Source organism: Melospiza melodia, chromosome 2 (assembly GCF_035770615.1).
Source record: "Melospiza melodia melodia isolate bMelMel2 chromosome 2, bMelMel2.pri, whole genome shotgun sequence".
Classification (NCBI taxonomy): Eukaryota; Metazoa; Chordata; class Aves; order Passeriformes; family Passerellidae; genus Melospiza; species Melospiza melodia.
The window spans coordinates 88,186,544-88,207,762 of NC_086195.1; the positions used below are offsets into that span (position 1 = coordinate 88,186,544).

The window sequence follows — 21,219 nt, forward strand, 5'->3', positions numbered from 1 at the left end:
TCTATCAAATTTTGTATTAATCCTCCTTCCTGCTTGAGTTACAAGGAAACAGACAGGAGTGTATTTATAGGGCCAACAGTTGCTAATGTGATTGGGGAGAACAAGGAAGAACACAGTATGAAGGGCTGGAAATGCTCAGTAAATTTAAGCAGCAAGATGATCGCTCAGAATCCTGAATTATGAGTGAGTAGTTCTGGATGAAAATTTAGCAAGAGATAACTGAAGTAAAATACTTTGCAATAGTTCAATCCATACACATTTAATTGGAATAAAGGATTATCTAGAAAATATGAAGCTGCTTCAGCAGCATCACAGGACTAGACAGAAGATAGCAGTGGCATCATGTAATCTGTAGGCAACAACTCTCCTTGTCAGGAATGCCAAGAACTCCTTCTAGTCCTGCAGATGCAGAAGATAAGGTCTCAGCTCCAAGCCAAGTCATCAAAAAACTGCTTGCTCTAGTGTAACAGCACTTTATGTATTACTTAACATTCAGACTCTTTTTTAAACAATACTGATGGGAAGTTAGTCAAAAGCCTCAGAATGGATGTATGGATGGTAGGAGAATAACTTTAGAATCATAGAATGGTTTGGGTTGGAGGGGACCTTAGAAATTATCTAGTTCCAACCCCTTTTCCATGGGCAGGGACATCTTTCACCAGACCAGGCTGCTCCAAACCCCATCCTATCTAGGCCTTGAACATTTCCAGGGACAGGGCATCCACAGCTTCTCTGGGAAACCTGTGCCAGTGCCGCACCACCCTCAAGGCAAAGAATTTCTCCCTAACATCTAATGCCAACCATACCTCTTTGAGTTTAAAGCCATTGTTGGTGGCACCAGTCTCAACAGCAAACCCTAAGAACATCACTCCCTTGTTATTTTCCGTAACTCACCAGTGTTATGCTGTGCACACATTTCAGGAATATAACAGCCTTTCACTGAGCACATGAACCAAAAAGCATACCATTCAAATCACTTTGTCATTACCAAAAACTTCAAAATGAACCAATAATTATAGTTAGTGAAAGGGGGGACAAAGGATTAATACCATCCAAACACCAGTGTGGCTCACAAATAAGCAAAATGAAAGCATTTCAAGCTTTTCAAAATGGCAAAGATGATCCAACCTGTCAAGATACAGTTCAGCTGTAAAGGGTGGAGGACATGGAATTAGACCTAGGATTTTGTACTGCTGAAAGACTAGTTTCAAATTTAGAAAACAGTTCCAATAAACTAAATTTTAAATGCACATTCTACAAAAGCCATACTTTTCAGCTCCTTCTTTTGCTGCCAAAAGTATTCACACACACACAGACACACATGTAACAAAAGACGACCTTTGAGTTTATTGTTTAAAATACAACTTTCAGGCCACATGATCACTATGCACTGACACATAACTTCTTCATTTCAAGGGTAAGCACTTTCCCAAATCTCAAATCTCTTGAAGAAGTTCCTTCTTTTCCTCAAAATACTTCTGAAACCACTCAATATGTTCAACCTTCTGCTTAACACTGAGGTATGGGTTTTTTGAAAGCCCACAGACGACTAGTTCCATGAAGTGGCGGATAGGTCCTTCCTTGGGAAAGCCTTCGAGGTGTTTGTCCAGAAAGATATGTTCATGAAATTCAGCATCATCCTCCATCCCTGACAGAAAGACAAAGCAAGAAAGACAAAGTTGTTATCATAATATAATAGCAAGTTTAACAAAGTAAAAATAGTATAGTTTGAAAATAGTCTTAAATTAGTAAAATTAATGGTTCTGCTTGCATTTCTAAGAATATGTAATATTTAAATCAAATTTCTGGCTTGAAATCTTGATGAAAGCCTGGTGCTGGGGTGGAAGTAGGAGGAATAATTATAACCATAAATCAATCTTCTTGCTAAAATCCGGTTTCTTCAATACTAGAAAATTTTGATTCATCATTGGTACCACCTTTTAGATTGCAGGCACTTTCTTCATAAATTTTTCAAGAGAACACTGATTGCCTAAATTCTGCAGAGGATTAAAGAATACAAACTAGTCTTGAAAAAATAAGGCAACCTCATAAAGTATCAAATACTGAACAGCTAACAAAAACATGTCCTTGCAAGCCATGCTTTTAACATCCTATTGCTATCAAATGGGCACAGAAATTTGTTTTCTGACATTTTCTGAATGTGTGAGTGTATGATGATGTAAAAGTGTGGTGTATCTCACCAGCTGCTATTAAGTCACAGCCATCAAAGATGATGCACTCAAAAGCCTCCACAGGACATGGTACAAGGGATTATTGGAGATAGGGCAAACGTTTGTTCTTCATCCTGTGGATTTTTTTGCTGTTGTTCATGCTATGATGGTAGAGACTCAGAACACAAATTCCTACATATAGAAAAAAGGCTGCTTTTGCTGTTCCTAATTTTAAGGGGCAAAAAACCAAAAGGCAATCTGGGATTTGTAATGAAAGATTTTTCGTTAGTTAGATACACATGGAAATTTTTATTTGATACCAATTGGCTTGCACCCTTAAATAAAAATCTGTTATTAGAGAAAAATATTGCACTACTTCAAGATGACAAAAATGTGAAGCCTATACCAAACACATGAGTATGGTGTACATGTTTTTCTAAATTATTTGATAAAATTAAATCAGGGGTATTAAAACTGAGGTAATTAAATCACGTAAGTTCTAGGCTTCCTTCTTTGGTAGAGCTTCTACAGTTTCAGAAGAAATGATGTCCATCTCTGTGATGGAGAAGTCACTAAAAGGTCACTTGCATTTGTTAAGATTGCATTACTTTTTTCCTGCTTTAAACTTAAGGTATTGCAATAGCTGAAGGAGCTGAGAAATACCTGTATTTTTCCTAGAAATGTGTGAGTGTATCAATACCACAGTTGCACACCACATTTATCTCTGTGTTTCTTGAAAAAAAAAAGTACATTTCCTTCTTCAGAAGCTCTGTCCTTGTTCCTTTATGTTGAAAGTTAAAATAACAAAAAACAGGTCATGTCAGTTTCAGAAAGTGTAGTTCTGCTGTGGTTGGAAAACTATGTCCACAGACAGAAGCAGTGATGATCCTTCCACTATCCACCCATGCTGGCTTTCCCCCACCAAGGGAAGATAGAATTTTACTGTACCTGGATGCTACTGGTTGCTTTTACAAACTAACAACCTTTCCCAGACTTCCTTACTTTCACTGGTCTCAAAAATCCAAGAGAACTAAACCAAACAAAATCACTACTTAAAGAATCTGAATAATGCTGACAGTAAAATTTGGCCTTCTGAATGCTCTTCTTCTGGAGACAGATACAGGGTATCAGGAAAGATTTCATCTAATAAATAATTTCACCAATTTTCATCTTTAACCCAAAATAAGCGATTTAGAATCTCACAAAAATGCAGGTGATAAGTAAATATTACATATGTATTCTACTTTCCGGTTTGTCAAAGACTGTCTATGGTTTGGGGATGAAGTGTTAAGTCCAAATATTTCAGTTAGACCACGTATTTCAGTCCTCAGAAAAGTAAAGTGTGCATCACAGAAAAGGAGACCACAACTGTCCAAAGCATCAGAAGCTGAAGCCTCTGGTGGGAACAGATTAGATGAGATAATGACTTCCCTCACCCCTAGCGAGCCCTGACTCCTGCTGCCAGCCTGTCCCTCAGCCTCTCTTGCACTGTCCTCATAAACATAATTTGAAACAATATGCATGGCAGAAGTCTAAATTAGAGAATTTTCTTTTTCAACATCAAAACAAGAAGACACCTACTCTCAATATCCTATTTCCAACCCCCTACATGCTACCAAACAGAAAGTCTGGGGAATTCCTCTAGCTAAAACACTAATCCTTCCAAGACATGACCAACCTTGTCTTTAAGATGCCAATCCAGACACAGATGTCCATCCCTTATAGCAAGCATTGCTGACATGGTATAAAGACGACTGAGTATTCAGATATGGTGAAAAAATGTCCCTGTCCATGGCAGAAGGTTTGGATTAAATTATCTTTAAAGGTCCCTTTCAACACAAAGTATTCTATTCTTTCAGGATTTTTACAATGACATCAATCATGCTCTTCAGAAGGTCCCTAGAACAGAGATAGTAAAGAAACCCTGACGCAATGGTTGTGCAACTCTGCCAACTCCCTTGGCAAGATGATCCAATATTTCTCTGTTGGGAACAGCAGCTCAGCTAACGAGCAACTAGAACAGGACTTGGTGAACTTTTGCCTGCAGAAGCCATCAGAAGCAACTGAGGAATTAATTTTCTGAGACCTTCCTATCACTTGTGCAGTAACAATCTCTGGCCCACCAAAAGCATTTGCTCCTCATAACGAGATGCTAAGGCAAATTCTCACCTATAATCTGCTCTGTCCTTTCCAGCTTTTTGAGTCATTATGGTATAAATGCACAGAAATAATAAATGAGGCACAAATAATTGTCTTTCCCAACTTTTTGCCACGGCAATCATGGAGCAGCATTAAAGCTACTTAAAAGTAGGAGAGACAAGCAAAAAGAAGGAGTGGTGAGAACAATGTTATGCAAGATATACTAATGGTATGCCAAACTGGTAAAAATTGTTCAAAGGATGGAGAGATGGAGAGGGAAAAGAAAAAAAAGGTAATTTTCTGCCTAACAGTGACTTCAACTGCATTGGACAAGGGCATGCAGGTAAAAGCAAACAACAGGGCAGTAAGGTGTGGGGGGGAAGACTGCTGCTGGCCACTGCAGCAAGCCAGTATGTTCAGCCACATCTCCAGATGTTCGCACAAAAATAATTTTAAAAACGGTGACCTCGCCCTGGTGCCACACAGCACAGTACAGTGCCTAGGTGAAGCACCCTAATGAGAACACCAGAGATACTCTGGAGCCAAGGAAAAGAGTTATCAGAGGTTGTCTTTCTGTTTTATATTTGGTTTAAAACCTTAAAAGATTTCATAATGCTGAAAGCTGAGTATACGTGCTTCCTCAACAGAAAATTTAATTGCACTTATATTTTTAAAGCCACATGTTTTTGGCATAGAAGAATAAACACACATTTCTGGATACAAAACAAGCTGAAGTAATCTCCTCCTGTTGAGGGCAATGGCTGTTACAAAACTGCAAAATTAACAGCAGAAAGGGGCATCTTTATTTTGCAGAGAAACTGAAATTACAACATGTTGATATACTCAGAGCAAGGTTCTCGAGCTTTTAACTGTGCTTTGACACACCTGAGGTGGTTAACAGCCTGTGGCTGGCAGTCTGATAGGCCAGTCTTACTGACTTGGTATTTCAACCTGAGAGGTGACAGGTTTTGGAAGGCTCCACTGGAATTTTCCACATGACTAGTCTTTGTGGACAAATCAATCAAGATTCTTGTTTTAACTATATGTAAAGGCTCTTTGTCCGCTGGCCGCCTCATCCCAGACAGCGCGGTCCCAGCGGCACGGCTGCCCCAGGGAAACCACGGCCCGCCAAAGACACACTGTCAACTGAGGGCCCCAGACAGCAGGGTTCCAGCCACATTACAACAACACAAAAACCATTGGCCACAGTGGTTTTAAGCTTGCAAAAACATGACTAGAGTATACTTGGATTTCTACATGATGGAACATGATGGAACAGATCAATCCTGGGAGCAGTGATTAAATTCTGTGAAGAAACTGCCAAATAGGATGAGAATAAACATTAAGAAACAATGAAGCACATTATTCAATTTGCAACTCAGTATAGGACAGATTTTCAAAGACTCCCAGCTTCAGATACTAACCTGTTTTGCTCTCAGTGACTGAATCATTACAAAGCAGTTTTGTTTGAAGTTTTTGAAGTCTTTAAAAAAACCCCAAAACCCACAGCCAAGCTCACCCTGAAGTTATGAAGTCCTCTTTCCTATATTGCACACTCTGTGTAGTTGTTCTTCACTTCCTTAATGTTCACTCTCTCTGCTGGCATAACTTCACACAGAGCTTTCTCTTTTTTTATGGTAATAAAAGAAAATACTGTGCACAAAGATGCCTAATTAACATAGATGCCCAGGGTGAGTGAATATTGTGACTGTTTATTCTTATGAAACAGACAGAACAAAGGGAGCAAACAACTGTTTAACACTCGGCCTGCCCAGATACGGAACTGGCAGATAGCTGGTCGGGATCTGGCAAGAGACTTGGTCCAAGAGCCACACCAAAGAACACAATCAGCATTATAAAACACGCACAGCAGTTTTAAGATTCGCCAAGTTCTGCTAGGAGCTTAATTTAGTAAAGATGCAGAGTAAAAGGTATTATGTAAGAGACTTGAACTGCCTTTTGGTGTTAAACACATCATGGGGGGAGGAGGGGGGGAGGGAAGGAGTCGTCCCCTTTTGGCAGCAGCCAGCCCTCAGATCAGCCAAACCACCTGCAAGACTTCACCTGAAGAGTGCCAGAATGAGTTCATCTGAAGCATCTCTGATCTGGGACAGTCAGGGAGTTATGTTTGTTTACTATCAGAAGCATGACTCACAGCTGAAACATTATGTTAAAACAGTCAAAGGTCAAACATGCTCTAATTTTCAGAAAAGATAAACTGAGACAGATAATAAAAGCTCATGGTGCACATACCAACTTCATTGTCAATTGGGAACTCCCACAGTATTCCTTCTTTTGTCCACTGGATCATCTCCTCAAAACCATTTCGGGGAGGCTGTGCAGTTACTGCTGCAACCTCCTTTGCAAACTCCAGATCCCAAATTGTTGGCGAAGATACTAAAAAATAAATTTTGTTAAGATTTGTCAGCAACCAAACACTTCTCAATAGCTAAGACAAAGTCCTTTAACACCAATCTTTACAGAGACTAATAACTTCAGCCATGCAAATTTTTCTACCTTAGATACCAGCATCACCTTTCTCAAATGAGACTTCTCTGTTAACAAGAAAGTTCATTAAGTTCTCAAATGTCTGATGAAAATCTATTCTGAACACCTAGAGGAATATTTATTTTTATATCTTTCACATAAAGCAATAATTTAATTTTTCCACAATCATTCTTTGGTTTTGTCTTTCAAAAAATGAGGACACAGCAAATTCTGAACTTGACTGGTGCACTGTGCTAAAGGACCCTTACTTCTACAGGAGTTTTCAGGTTCTTCACAACTACATTCTCCTTCAGGGAAACAACTCAACTCAAAGGCTGGCAATTCCTTCCCCAATGCTCCTAAGTGTGCCAGTTTTTGTCTCTCAAGCTGAGAAACCAGGATTTCTTATTCTTTTCACAAAGTTAAACAGTTCCTTTAGGGATATATCTTTTCTGATGCCTTTTTTTTTTTTTTTAATCGAAGTGCACTCATATTGCAGCAGTTACTCTTCTCAAGGAGTTCCTGTCCCTCCACCCAGGAGAGCTGGTCACGAGCCCAGACTGAAGCGCTTCGCTGAACTGAAGGGAACAAGCTGTTACCACAGGACAGGGAGGGACCTCTGGGAGTGCCCTGGGCTGCTGTCGAGTGAGCTGGCCTAAGCTGCATTCCCCTTTGTTTTCCTGCCTCCCTCTGTTATCAATTCATCCTAAGATCCTTGGAACACAGATCTTTATGTGAATTCAAGTATTACAGTCCACTTGGAGTGGATTATAGCCAATAACCTATTATTTTACTACTCCGGAGTCTAAGTACTTGAGGCCAAGATATAATTTCATCTTCAGCTCAGTGGCTTACAGCTCAACTGAATTTAAAAAAATCCCCCCTCCTTTAAGAGAAAACACAATGGAAGGGCAAACAGTATTTTTACATACAAAAAAGTGTTTTCAGAGGGGTTCTTTGTGTTAAATCAGAATACAATTATTCAAATTATTCCTTAAGAGGGAAATTTCCAGAACTATTTTACCAGGCTGAGTACTTTGATTTGAGGGCTGGAGACAGGAATAAAATACAGCTACAAGACAACATGAGAAACCATACCAGAATGAAACTGTTGTCCACATCATAAAGAAACTAATACATCCTCTAACAGAGGAAAGCAGTACCTCATTTTTCAAGCTTGCAGGAGAGGTGATAAAGATTATAATTTCACCTCATGAAGCAGAAAATAATACTGGCATTTTACATTAACAGTTATGAAGAGTATTTTCAGGATGACAATTTCCAGTTAACATTCAAGTTTTCAAAGTCAGTATTCAATACTTAAAACAAAACTTGCTTTTCTGTATTGTATAGAAAAAATTTAACCCATTATCTCCTGAAATATGAACCAAGACAGTGAAAACAAATGAATCAAGGTATCAAGTATCACACTGGTATTTCCCGAGGTTAATGCCCAAAAAAATGTTTGTCATCAGGCTTAGTCAGTAAGCCAAGCAATCAGCTTCCTGGTCTAAAATATACTGTAGAGTTCCTCAAGGCTACCTGGAATCAAACAGGAAACACCAAACAAAAAGCTGAAAGAAGTTTACTAATTAACTTCTAATTACAAATTCAATAAAGTCCACTTGCTCTCTGAAACAATTTGTACACATTCCAATTTTATGTTTTTAAAAAAAAGTGCACCTCAGCCTTTAGCTGGGGTGACTACGATGAGCCACTGTGTCTGCATTCTGTTCCTACTAAAAAGAAATCTTATATTCTCACCCTTTTACCTGAGCAAATTTGATTCAACTCAAAATCCATTTTTTTCAACACCACTTTTGTTAAGACAGCTAAAAACAAACACTACATCATTCATTGTGGGTTTTACATGTAAAATGGACCAATTTTAATATTGGCAGTCTTAAAACACAGCAAACTGAATCCCATTCTAATAAACAGCTTTCATAGAGGTGGCTGTATTCAGTAAGTTCACAGCTGCTTGAAAATATGGAAATGGCACTATTTGACATTTTACTAAAAAATTAAGTCATCAAATTAATATCTCCCTGTAGTTTCAAGTGTAAAAAAAAAATAAAAAACTTCTCTGTTAGAATCTGGCAAAAACTTACAGTTCTACTCTTGAAACTGAAACAAATACTCATAATTTTGTAAGATTTTAGACAGGAGTACTATTTCTTCTGCTGCTACTAACTTTACATAAAGGTCTAAGTCACTACACTGGAACCAAGTCTGCTTTTTAAAAGGGCCTCAGAATAACAGCATTTTGAAGATCAATACTAACAATGCAGTCTCACTGTTCGCAAAGAAAAGTGAGGGACAACATTCTTTATATGACTTGCCCATATTCACACACTCTTGGCCAAACCCAGCCTGTAGTAAAGCCAAGTCTTCATAAGTGAAAGCTATCCCTGTTAAGACTGTTCCCACACAGCTGTGCCATGCAGTGAATATGAAGGTATCACACCTGTTTTGAATTTAGTTTTGGTATCTTTTATCTCACATGAGTTTTGGCATGTATATTTAGTGGATAAGAAACTGGTTGGATGGTCACATCCAGATGGTCCAGGGTTCATGGGCCATTCCAAGGGTCTATCCAGACCATGCATTCAGTGGTCAAAAGCTCAATGCCTGGATGGAGATTAAAGTTGTGTTGCTCAGGAATCCACACTGAGACCGGTATTGTTCAGTGTCTTCATCCACACCACTGACAGAGGGGTTGAGTGCACCCTCAGCACGTCTGCAGGTGACACCAAGCTGAGTGGTGCAGTTGACACACGTGAAGGACAGGATGCCATCCAGAGGGACCTCAAGGGCAAACTCAAGGAAGTGACCTCATGGAAATCTCATGAGGTTCAACAAGGCCAAGTGCAAGGTGCTGCCCCTGGCTTGGGGCAACCTCCAGCATCTACACAGGCTCATGAAAGGACAGAGTCCTGCCAAGAAGAATTTAGGGATACTGGTGGATAAAAAACTGGACATTAGCCAGCAATGTGCATTCACAGCCCAGAAAGCCAACTAGAATAATAAAACAAAGCATGGCCAACAGGTTGAGAGAAGAGGTTCTTCCCCTCTGCTCTCCTGAGACCCCACCTAGAATGCTGCAAACAGCTCCAGGGTACTCATCACAGGAAGGACACAGACCTCTTGGAGCAGGTCCAGAGGAAGGCCATGAAGATGATTAGAGGGATGGAACATCCCTCCTAGGAGGAAAGGCTGAGAGCTGGGGTTGTTCCTCATGGAGAACAGAAGGCTCTGGGTTGACTTTATTCAATCTTTGCAATACTTAAGGGGAGCTTGAAAGAGAAATGAAGACAAAATTTTTTTGTAGGGCCCATTGCAACAGGACAAGGAGTAGTGGCTTTAAACCAGAAGAGGGAGATTAAGACTAGAAAAAAGGAATAAATTGTTCCAATGAGGGTGGTGGAACAGGTTGTCCAGAAGGGTGGTAGATGCCCCATCTCTGGAAACATTCAAGGTCAGGTTGGGTGGGGCTCTGAGCAACCTGACCAAGTGGAAGAAGTACCTGCTCATGGCAGGGGGGGTTGGAACCAGATAACCTCTAAAGATCCCTTCCAACCCAAACTTTCTATGATTCTAAACAGATATGAAGAACTTTACAACAGGTGAAGCAAGGTGTCATTTGTCAGCTGCCAGTGGGATCTTTCCAGCTCCATCTGGAACACTGAACAAAAGAAGGCCAGAGAGCACACACAGCAATCCAGTGTGTAGTCTTGGGTTGCTACTATCCTGCTTATACTTAGTCACCTGCAGGGCATGCTTGCTTCCTTGGGATCACAGCCTCACATTTCCTTGCAACTTGACCAAATAAGTTGGAGCCAACATACACCCATCCTCCAGGCTGGCTTTAAACTCACAGAATTAAGACTGACCTTTGTGACAAAAAGCCAGTTATACCCTTCATATTCACTAACAGAGTGCCCTGATCAGCACAGAAAACATTTCATTACATTGCATGGAAGTTTCACTTGGTAAAAATCTGAGCTACATCAAAGTAGTAATTTCTTTTATCAGACTGAAAGCAGAAAGTGAGCAGGTCATGTCTCCTCATAAAAACAAATCTCTTGATATTCTAAAAATGCACAACTTAGCCTCACTGCATTTTTCATTACTGAATTTCCACTAACCTGTTTTCAGTGCATGCTCTGGTTCTGTAGAAGCCTTAGTGAATATATTAAGCCTCTTTCCTACTTTGAGACTTCTATAAACAAAAAAAGAAAACCGATATTTAGTATTTCACAACACCTTACAACATTGCCAGATAACAAATTAAATAGCACAAAATATTTTCATGAACTAACAGATCTCTGGAGACAAAAAAAAAGATAGCTATTTTCACTAAATCTTCAGGCTCTTAATCAGAGAGTGTTTATGGCTTTACTATTTGTCTTAAACAGAGCTTCTCAAAACATTTCCATGTGAAAGGAGGAGCATAAATCAAGCACTATATTTGCAGTCAATTTTAACTGGAATATTTAGGAATCTGAAAAAAAGGTAAACAGCATCAAACCACTGCACTTAAGTGATTTTACAAAGTTGTGATTATCTGAAGACTTGGGTTTTTTCCCTGTAAAAAAAATATTGCGCAATTCAGGAACAGCAAAGGCAACAGCTAAATCAAATAATTCCTGCTTTATGACATAAATAGCCCTTTTGGAAGATCACACAGCCACCTTCTCTGCCATAGGAATATGTTTTCAATAGCATCACCCTGGTGCTCACTCTTCTGAATATACAAATATTTCACTCTGACCCTCTATTTTCAATCACACTTATCATTACCATAAGCTTATATTAAAAAAAAAAAATACAAGAGTTCAACATGTAGTCAAATTCTTATATATGAAAACAAAAAAACTCCAATGTCTTTAGTATCAACTATGTTTTTAATCATATTATCTTCCAGGTTTCCAATGAAATTCCAACAGTTTTTTCATTTTTGTTATTACATATCCACAGTTACCCTGGCAAGATTTATCCTTTCTGACCTTAAAATTCTACCCTTCTGGATTTACTGGAGATTTCTAATGGCCTCAACTACTTCTGCAAACCTGCTCTTGTCATATTACTTTTTAGTGATGAAACTACCCTGGAGCTATTTCAGCACACAACAATTTAGTTACAGAGCCTTGAAAGAATGTTGATTCAGGATTATATTTTCCAATCTGTGTGTAACTCCCAATGACAATGGCCAAAGATACATTGCATGTGTTGGAAGAAAGTTTATTTTAAAGTTACAAGTTTAAATTACTATAAAGCAACATCACTCGTTTCACTGCAATGTACTAACTAGACTCAAAGTTAGGTATTCTTCCTAACCCATTATTTTCCTACTATCAGTTGACAAGCAAATACATGAGATATTCAGGTATGCAGGAGGGAACTCAGGCCTGAAACTGGAGACAGTTTACTCACTACAGGGATTTTAAAAACTATTTTAAGGTGCTGTTTCTGAAGTTATATACCAAGCACAGTTGCACTATACACAGAATACTGTACATCTACTCACCCAGGAACTCATGCTTTTCTTTTCTTTTGTTACCCAAATTCTATCTTCACCACGATCTATCTAAACACAAATTATTCCCTCCATTTTCAGGCTCTAAACCTCCCAAACAGAGATTAATTTACAAAGTAAATTAAAAACAAGAGGAGTTAATCTTACTAAAAAACTGCTATGGAAAGAATACATGGAGAAGGAACGCAATGATGAGCTGCCATGGGAAAATCCAAAGACTACAGGCAAAAAAAGTACAGCTTACAGGAGTAAAAGTACAGCTTACAGGAGTAAACCAAAAATATAAGAGCACTCCTTAATTCACAAGAGTGGCCACATAATACAGGAGCAAAATACACTTAAGGAGTACCCTGAAATCACATGTAAATTATAAAGTTAATTTCATAGACAATTATAACATCACAGATAACAAATAAATCAATTACAGAATGAAGTGGTAATAAATAAATGGACCAACTTTAATATATCTTTAAAATCCCAACAGAATGGATGAAATTTTTCTAAACATAGAACATGATCAAGTTTTGTAGAGGAGGAAAGCAAGCTTTCAAAACCTCCACTTCCCAAGAAGTAAAGAAAGTGACATAATATTGTATTATGCATAGGTGAAAATAATTTAGTTAAATCCAGTTAACAAAAGAACAGTTACATTTCAGCACCAAGTATGCTTAATTATAAAATGTAACATTAAGAAAATGCACATTGTTTGATTAGTTGATTGCCATTAACTATCTTGTTCTCACAATTTATTTCAATGTTAACAGTACTTATCTTGAAAAATATTTAAGTAATTTCTTTAAGCTCTGAAGTATTGTAACATTAATAAGTACAAGTAAATTTAAAGTATTATCCATAAGTAACTGCATGCTCCCTCTATTGGAGGTGAACACCATGAAAAATACCTTCTGGAGTCCATCTGAGCTGATGACCTTCCAGGCCTTGTTCTTTGACCATCCTCATCCAACTGCAAGGAAATGCGACCGGACAGCCTCGCACCCCACTGCTCTGGGGATTGCCTTTTAACTGCCATTTCTGAAATAACATTGCTGAAATGGAAAACATGAAATGTAAAAACTCAACAGACTGACAAAGCAAGGAAGTTTGTCATATGTATTAACTAGAAACTCTACTCTCAACTGGTTTCATAAGCTTCCAGGAGACAGAATTTTACATTCCTCGCAAAATACACCCATCTTTAATCCATCAAACATTCAAGGCTGTTGTTTTAAACCATTTGTTACGTTCCATGTATAAAAGAGCTACTTTAGCCTATTAAATCTACAGTGAATGCTTCCTTTTAAAGTATTTAGTTTTCAGCTAAAAAAAATCATATATCTGTATACTAATATTCACAGAGTGTACTAGGCATGTTTTGCTTAAGCAAATGAGGAATTCCTCTGAATACAAAAAATAGGTTTAAATAGGCAAAAATCACTATTTTTTTAGACAGGAACCAATACTGCCCAGGGACAGAGCTGTGCTGCTGCAGACCAAAAGGAAGCTTGCCTTCACACATCAGCTGACATGGGCCAATCATGCCACCCTAATAAGTAGGTCACCTTTCCTGATCCACTGCAATCTGTTACATTGCATAATCATATTACAGCATTAACAGACCACATCTTCCTTCGTCATTCTGGAGTGAAAATCATACGTGAAGAGCAAATGCTCTGATCTCCACCAGCACCATACACAGCTCATTCTAATCACAAAGGGCAAATCAGAGCCCCCTTTTGCCCCTGCCCATGAGCTCCTTTCACAGTAACTCCACTGGTAGCTCTCTGGTAGCTCTTCCTCTTAGCCTCCTCTCCACCCAACCACTTCCAGTCACACACAGTCATCCCAAATTGCAGCACTTAAGCTTCAAGACATAAATATGGGCTCAAAATATAAAAATAGGCCAAGGCAAAAACAGTGCATTACCCATTTCATGAAAATCCAAATGAAATTCAAACTATGCTCTTGGCAGCTTAAGGCAAAAGAGATTTTACTGACAAGAAAGAAATACTTCTGGAAAATTGTGAAAGCTAATTGCCACAGAAACACAGCATGATTTCTCTTCAGTCTTAGATGTGGTTTCAAATGGCAGAACAAGCACAGCTCTTCCAGTACCTACTCTGAAATAAAGGCATCTAAAAACAAGTTTAAAATAATTTCATTTTCGTTTTAAATAAAAAGCAATCTCAGATTAGTTGCATATCTCACATTAGAAATTACTCTGTGAAGTGGCTACTGGCATTAGTGAGCTGGTGTTGGGCCAGAGGCTTGACACACTTACAAGGGTCAAAGGGACATAATTCCTAAGGTCAGCCACACACAGCCGAGCCCAACAGCTTGACTCAGCTGTGACCTAAAAGGCTGGTGTTTTCCCGTGCTTCAGGGAAGTCAGGATTGCTCAGAGCTGCTCTCTTTCCTGAATTACTTGCAGTTTTGCCCTGTAGATGTGGAAAGACTACACCACTGAGCTATGAGAACACACAGTCAATGGTACCATGTTCCTCGCTAGGAAATCCTGATGTCCCCCCACCATCGGCACATGAACATTTCTGGCAGCAACATTCATCATTCCATCATGAAAAGTGCACTGTACTAACAAAAGTACAACCACAAAGATTTTTTTAATGCCTTTTGAAGAAAAAATATAGGTTTAAAAAGTCACACTCCAACCCCAGCGTACCGATAGTGGTTAGATATTATATATTCTCTCATTACAACACATTAAAAACTGAAATTCCTACATACACCTGCCTTCCAGACATGGGAAGTGGTAGGACTTTTGTAACAACCACAGACTCTCTCTCTTTCCTGATTATCAGCCAATAATTATAATACTTAAAACAGAGACCCAAGGAGCTTTGGATATATTCTAACCAAAGCTCTGAATTACTACTCTTGCTCATCCAAAACAGAAGCTGAAATAGTAGAGCTGCAGGTTTTATTTTGGTGCAGTGCCGTTGTGATTTCCATTGAGTGAAACTTCAGCCCACACTGAGGAAAATAAATTCCTCTATCGTTAATATTTTCCCCTCCTAGTGAATGCCCTGTCCCCGTGCTTTCTACAAGGCAATGAGATGACTGCATACAACAGTGACCTCTGGAGGTCTTGCCACAATCCTGGTAAAAAAAATTTGTACAAAAGATCTGGACAACATACAACAAATTTCATATAATAAATCACAATAGCAGAATTCAGTTTTTTGCAGTTCAGCACTATGTAGCTCTGCTGCTTGTGAAAGTATCCTGCTTTTAAATATTGTGAATAACTAAGGAATATATATTGGCTTTTAAAATATGTAAGTATATTGATTGTAAAACCTTTACAGAAATAAAGGGAAAGTTCAATTGCACGTATTCTCTTACTGTCAAACAAAACTCAACACAAAATAATCATGCATGAACAAAAGAGAATGCTTTCTAATATATTAAAAACATCTTCATGCATTGTGTGGATAGAGGTATCATGGAACATAAATCACACCAAATCAAGTCTGAGGCTGCTGGGCTTTGTAAAATCAACATTTTTAAATACTAGTCAAAAATCTGAGAGTACTGTATTTATCTCAAAGAACTAAGAGGTCCACAGTAACTCTAAAAGGTTACTTTTACCAAGTTTTTTGTCATGAAAATCAGCATAAATTGCTGGTCTTTCTGGAAAACTCATCCACTGATAAAGCGTTCCTGCTACCTAACTCTCAAGTAAGAAAACTAAAACTTTTCAGCAAATGGCGGCAGCAGGAGGAGTGTATTTGCTGGGAGAAACAAGCTAGGTCACAAAGCTGCCTCAGGGAATAGAACTTGCCAACTCAGAGCAGCCATGACATTCCAAAAAGGCTGGTTCTGGTTGAGAAAAATGCATTTTTCTAACGATAGTGCTTCATCCAAAAGCATGTCATAAAACATTGTAATATCACATCTTAACCCACCAATCAAAAATACAGAGGCACTATATAGCTGCAGCTTTTAAATTTCTGAAGAATTTAAACTCTCTTTGAAGAGAAAAAACATTTTTGCTTTGACTACGACTTCCTTAGTCACTGTCTTTCTTCCACTGCAGCCAGAGTTGGGTCAGAGCTTCAGGAAAAGTGCCATAGGTGAGGAGAAAGCCTATGATGCCAGCAGGCAGGGAAACCACACCTAAACAAGAGCATGTGCACCCTAAGGAAGGGAAACCAGCACATTCCAGGCTGGGCACTGCATGTGTTAGCTCACGCAGTATTTCTGTGCTCCTCCAGCACCCTGGGTACTCAAGAAGGTTTGAATTACATTTAAGTTGGCCACCCACAGCCCACAGCACTGTTAAAGACATTTGTGTACTCTGCCCTTCTAAAGAACTCAGTGACAGAGAGTGAACAAACTCCCTGGTAATTAACAGTTTAACAAACATATCCTCTATATACACAGTCCTTATACCTGAAGAACAGATATTTTGCTTAATGAAATCATTCACTGAGCATTGTACACCCCAGTCTGTGCAATCTCCTAACTCAACCTGTTAGCAAGCATCTGTCTCTTTCTACCTTAATTTCCACTCAGGCATACATCAGCCACAGACATCATTAGCTCTTTTTGCAGAACACTGACAATCATTCCAGCAGATCCTTTACTGACACCTACAAGCAGAAATACATGTAACCTACAGATGATAATAGATGGGTCAAGCTTAGATCCTCAGTTGGGGCAAATTCATTTTTATGGAATAAAATAAGCAGCTTGTACTGCAAACAGACATAAAGAAAGGTTTCGTGTTCATATTTTGGTAAAGATCCAATTTTCTGTTGTTCAGCATTTCACCTGGATTTAATGCCTTATTTTCTCAGCAGGTATTTGAATACTAGCTGAAAAAAAAAAAGAAAAAAAATTTGCCTTTAACCATCATCCAAAAGAGCTGTATGCACAAGTGTTTGAGTTTCCAAACAAATGTTTCTCATCTGTTTGAAAGCCACACTGGAAACAGAGTTAAGCCAAGAGATGAGTTTCATGCGTTGACTGGAAAGTTTTGAAAGGAAGGGTGGGGCTATAAACAGAGCTGCTCTAGTTCAGTTCTGCAGAGCTGTCATGAAAATTCACCAGTCCAGACAGAACGTCTGAAACATCTACAAATCCATCCATTGTGTGAGAATTCTGGAAGCTTGTGGCAAAAAAAAAAAAAAAAAAACCAACCAAACTCACAAAAAGAGCTGTTATTTTGCTAGCCTGTCCAAGAAAGCAATGATCCTGGGCATGAAAACAATTCTGTTTCTGCAAAACCACTTTAGAAGGATGATGGCAAAATTTAGAGTTTGGTATAACCAGATCAATAATGTTACCAATATTCATTAATCCTAAGGATATACTGTCCAAATGTATCTTTTAGGGGCACCTTCCCAACACAGAAGGCAGTTACCTTCAGGATGACATTGCAAAATAGGAATTTCTGATGTAATTGAGAAAAACAATCAATACACAGACCGTAGGTTAATAGTGCCCCCCTTCTTCTGTTTATCTGTGGTTTCTTCATGTCTTCTTAGCTGTGCAAGGAGCTCTGATTCTGTCTGTTTCTTGTTGCGTGGAAGGGAAGATGCAACTGCAGAAGCAGCCTTCACCAGTTCTGGATTTAAACTGTAAACAGAGACACAACAGATACAGAAACAAAACCAAACAAAAGCCTTTAATATGTTTAAATTGTCATTTCTGCGCTGCCATTTCATATCTTAGTAACTCAGAAGCTCGTCAGGTATTTTCCCAAGTGGGGGTGGCCAGTGGGACAGGCAGGTTTGCCCTACATTGCCCTAATTATCAAATGCTGAAGGACTCTGACAAGCTCCTGCTCCCCAGCCTGGTGAAATGGCAGCCCTGTGCCACCACACAGCCTGGAGACCACGGGCAGCACAGACCTGTGGGATGATAAATATGATGTAACACACTGTGGACAGGAGCAGCTCCTAAGACTCAACAATCATTATGGCATTCTTAATTTTTTTTCTTTTTCCTCACTTTTGCTGTATTTTATCTGAACAGTATTTCCCTTCTCCCATTAAAATAACTTTCCACAGGCAGGTGCTAGTGCTACTTTTCCACAATCTCAATGCAGAACAAGGCAGCATAAGGTTCACAGCCTACAGCACCTTTTGCTCAGATCCTCCCCTGTGATTTACTCTAGTCTACAACTCTGCACCACACTCCATTACAAGATTCTTTTATACTGTTGGAAATGGTTTATTTGTCCTAAATATCAAAAAAAGAAAGTTGAAATAAGGATAAAACAGGCTAAGAAAAGTTTGTTATACTTTACCGTTGGGTGTCTTCTGCAATTCCCTGAGGCACAGAACCTTCCCTGTCCGGGCCTTCCAGCTTGCTCACAGCTTGCTTCTTGCTCTCACTGGCTTTTAATTGCTGGAGCTTCTTCCTGTAGCTCACCTCCACCTTCATATCACCAATAATGTCTAACAGCTGCTGCTTTGGTGTTTCTGCTCCATCCTCCTGCCTCTTTGCTGCCCCTTCAGGTGTGCTGTCTTTGGAAGCAGCAGATTTATCTTTGTCTTTAGAAAGCAGACTGCTTGTGCTGAAGAGTTCCTGTTTGCTAGATGATACACAAAGTTAGGAAGCAGAAGTTAAAAACAGAGTCCAAGGCTGAATTTTGTAAACCTACCAAAAGCCCCAAAACAATAGCTACAACTGTCCAGGCCCAGCTGAGTGTAACCTGAGTATGTTCAGTACATGTCAAACAGATACCTTTTGACATTCGAGAAGGGCTGAGACACCATTTCAAACTCTCGATAACTTCTGATTTCCTCATCACAAACACAAAGTAAACAACTTTGCACACCATTTATTTGTGGAGGAAATAATACAGAGTTTGAATTTACTGGTACCTGACACTTAAATTCATTGGTACTATAGAAAACTCACCAAAACTCTTAATATGAGAGAATCTCTCAATAAAGACATCACTCCCTGAAAAATGACTGTACACACACACACAGATAACCTCACATTTTCACACTTGTGGCACTACTACAGATCACATTCCCCTACTCTGCAACATGGATTCTGCTGCAAGTTAACCCAGAACCAAACCAGAAAGCTATTTGGGTTATAGCTCCTCTGCTTAGTTTAGCACATGACTGCAAAGAAGCTGAAACTGACACAGTGCAGCTGAGGATGAGAAGCCAGGGACAGCAAGGAGCTGCTCAGGAAATTCTGCAACACAGACACAGCTGCATTCTCTAGAAAAACTATCATAAAATTCAAAGAGCTGTTCTCTATAACATTCTAAAAGGCAGTGTTTAAACCTTTACATTCACACCTACTAACTTTGTTTAAAAATCACCTTTAAATTACAGAAAGGAAAAAATTAATATTTATTCTGATTCAAAATAAAAAAACTTCAATAGATCTTAAAACACCTCCACAAATCTGAAGGAATTGTGGCATACCTCTCCTCCTCACACACATCTCTCTCTGGCTAAAAAAGGAAAATCTGCCAGTTTCAGCAGGCACTGCATCACACTTAGGTCATTCTGCACTTGATAAATTGTCAGCATTAAAATCTAAATTTCAATGTTGAGAAGCAACAAGAAAATTTAAGGAAAGCTTTAGAACCTTATTACTGAGAAGATGGTAGGAGCCCTGCTGTTTTACACTGCACTGCTCCCCAAAGGTCCTTGACTAACTCCTTTTTTGTTAATTCAGGCCACATGCTCTTTAAAACTATGTAACCATTCAGAAATCACAGATTGTTAAAGGCTTGGAAGGGACTTTAAACATCACCTAGCTCTAACATTCCCTGCCATAGGCCATGTCACCTCCCAGTAGACTGGGTCACTCAAGGCCTTGAGCATTGCCAGGGCTGGGACATCCAGAACCTCCCTGGGCAATCTGTCCCAGCATCTCACAACCCTCAAGCACAAGCATTTCTTTGTAATACCAAATTTCCTCTCTTTCCATTTGTACCCATTATTCCTGATGCAATTTGTACCCATATTCCTGAAGAAAAGTCTCTCTCCAGCTTCCCTGTGGGCCTCCTTCAGACACTGGAAGATTGCTATGAGGTCTCCATGCAACCTTGTCTTCTCCAGGCTGAACAACTCCAACCTTCTCAGCCTCACCCTAGCCTACAGCAGCAGCAAAGCACAGCAAGGCTGAAAGCCTCAGGCACTTAAAGCCGGCAGCACACTGCAGTTTGCATCTCTGTATTTCACCTGCCATCCAATTTGCCTTCTGCTGGGGAGCTTGGCCTCGGAAAGCACGCACAGCTCCCAAAGAACCCGAGCTGCTTTGAACATGAGGCCATCACAGCACCGGTGCTTGTTCAAAAATATCGAGGAGTTTTGAAGTGCAAAAACAATGAATGAACGCACAACTGAGGTGTCATTAAAAGCAGCTTACAACACTTAGGTAAAAACGAAGAACTCCCAAACACGGCTCTTAGTCCGCACTTTGTGCGGAAACAACACCACCCAGCAGGCAGCGCCGCTCTGCTGATACCGGGTGCAAAGCTACGGTCAGGTCACACACGCGGATCATTCACACCGCTCCAAGATGGGAAGGACGGCAAGGGCAGCACCACGAGAAACACGGCCCACGCCACTCCCCTCCACCCGCCTCCACTCCCCGCTGCCTTCTGCCCACCGCTGTCCCGGCCACCCGGCCCCGGCAGGACAGGTGAGCCCCGTCCTTCTGAAGGCCGCGCCCCGAGGCACGGCACGGCTCGGCCTCACGGCAATGCCCGGCCGGCGCCGTCCGCCAGGTGAGGGTGCAGGGAGGCCGGTACCTGCGGGCCCTGCCGTGGGCCGTGCCGAGCAGCCTTGCCGCCAGCCCGCCGCCGCGGGCCCGCACGCCGCCCCACATCCCGCACCGCCACCGCCGCCTGCGGCCCGCGCTCCCCGCCCGTCCGCCGGCCGG

General features: G+C 40.0%; 1 protein-coding gene across 1 annotated transcript; it reads right to left on the reverse strand.

Annotated features, from left to right (window-relative positions):
• Positions 1-1,324: 1,324 nt before the first annotated feature.
• MRPS31 (mitochondrial ribosomal protein S31) lies at positions 1,325-21,170 on the reverse strand. Its single transcript, XM_063149226.1, has 7 exons — positions 21,089-21,170; positions 18,608-18,895; positions 17,785-17,934; positions 13,239-13,382; positions 10,946-11,019; positions 6,564-6,707; positions 1,325-1,648 (listed from the first exon to the last, which is right to left on the reverse strand). The coding sequence occupies exons 1-7, from the start codon at positions 21,163-21,165 to the stop codon at positions 1,437-1,439; spliced, it is 1,089 nt and encodes a 362-aa protein (XP_063005296.1). The 5' UTR covers positions 21,166-21,170; the 3' UTR covers positions 1,325-1,436.
• Between the last annotated feature and the right edge of the window lie 49 nt (positions 21,171-21,219).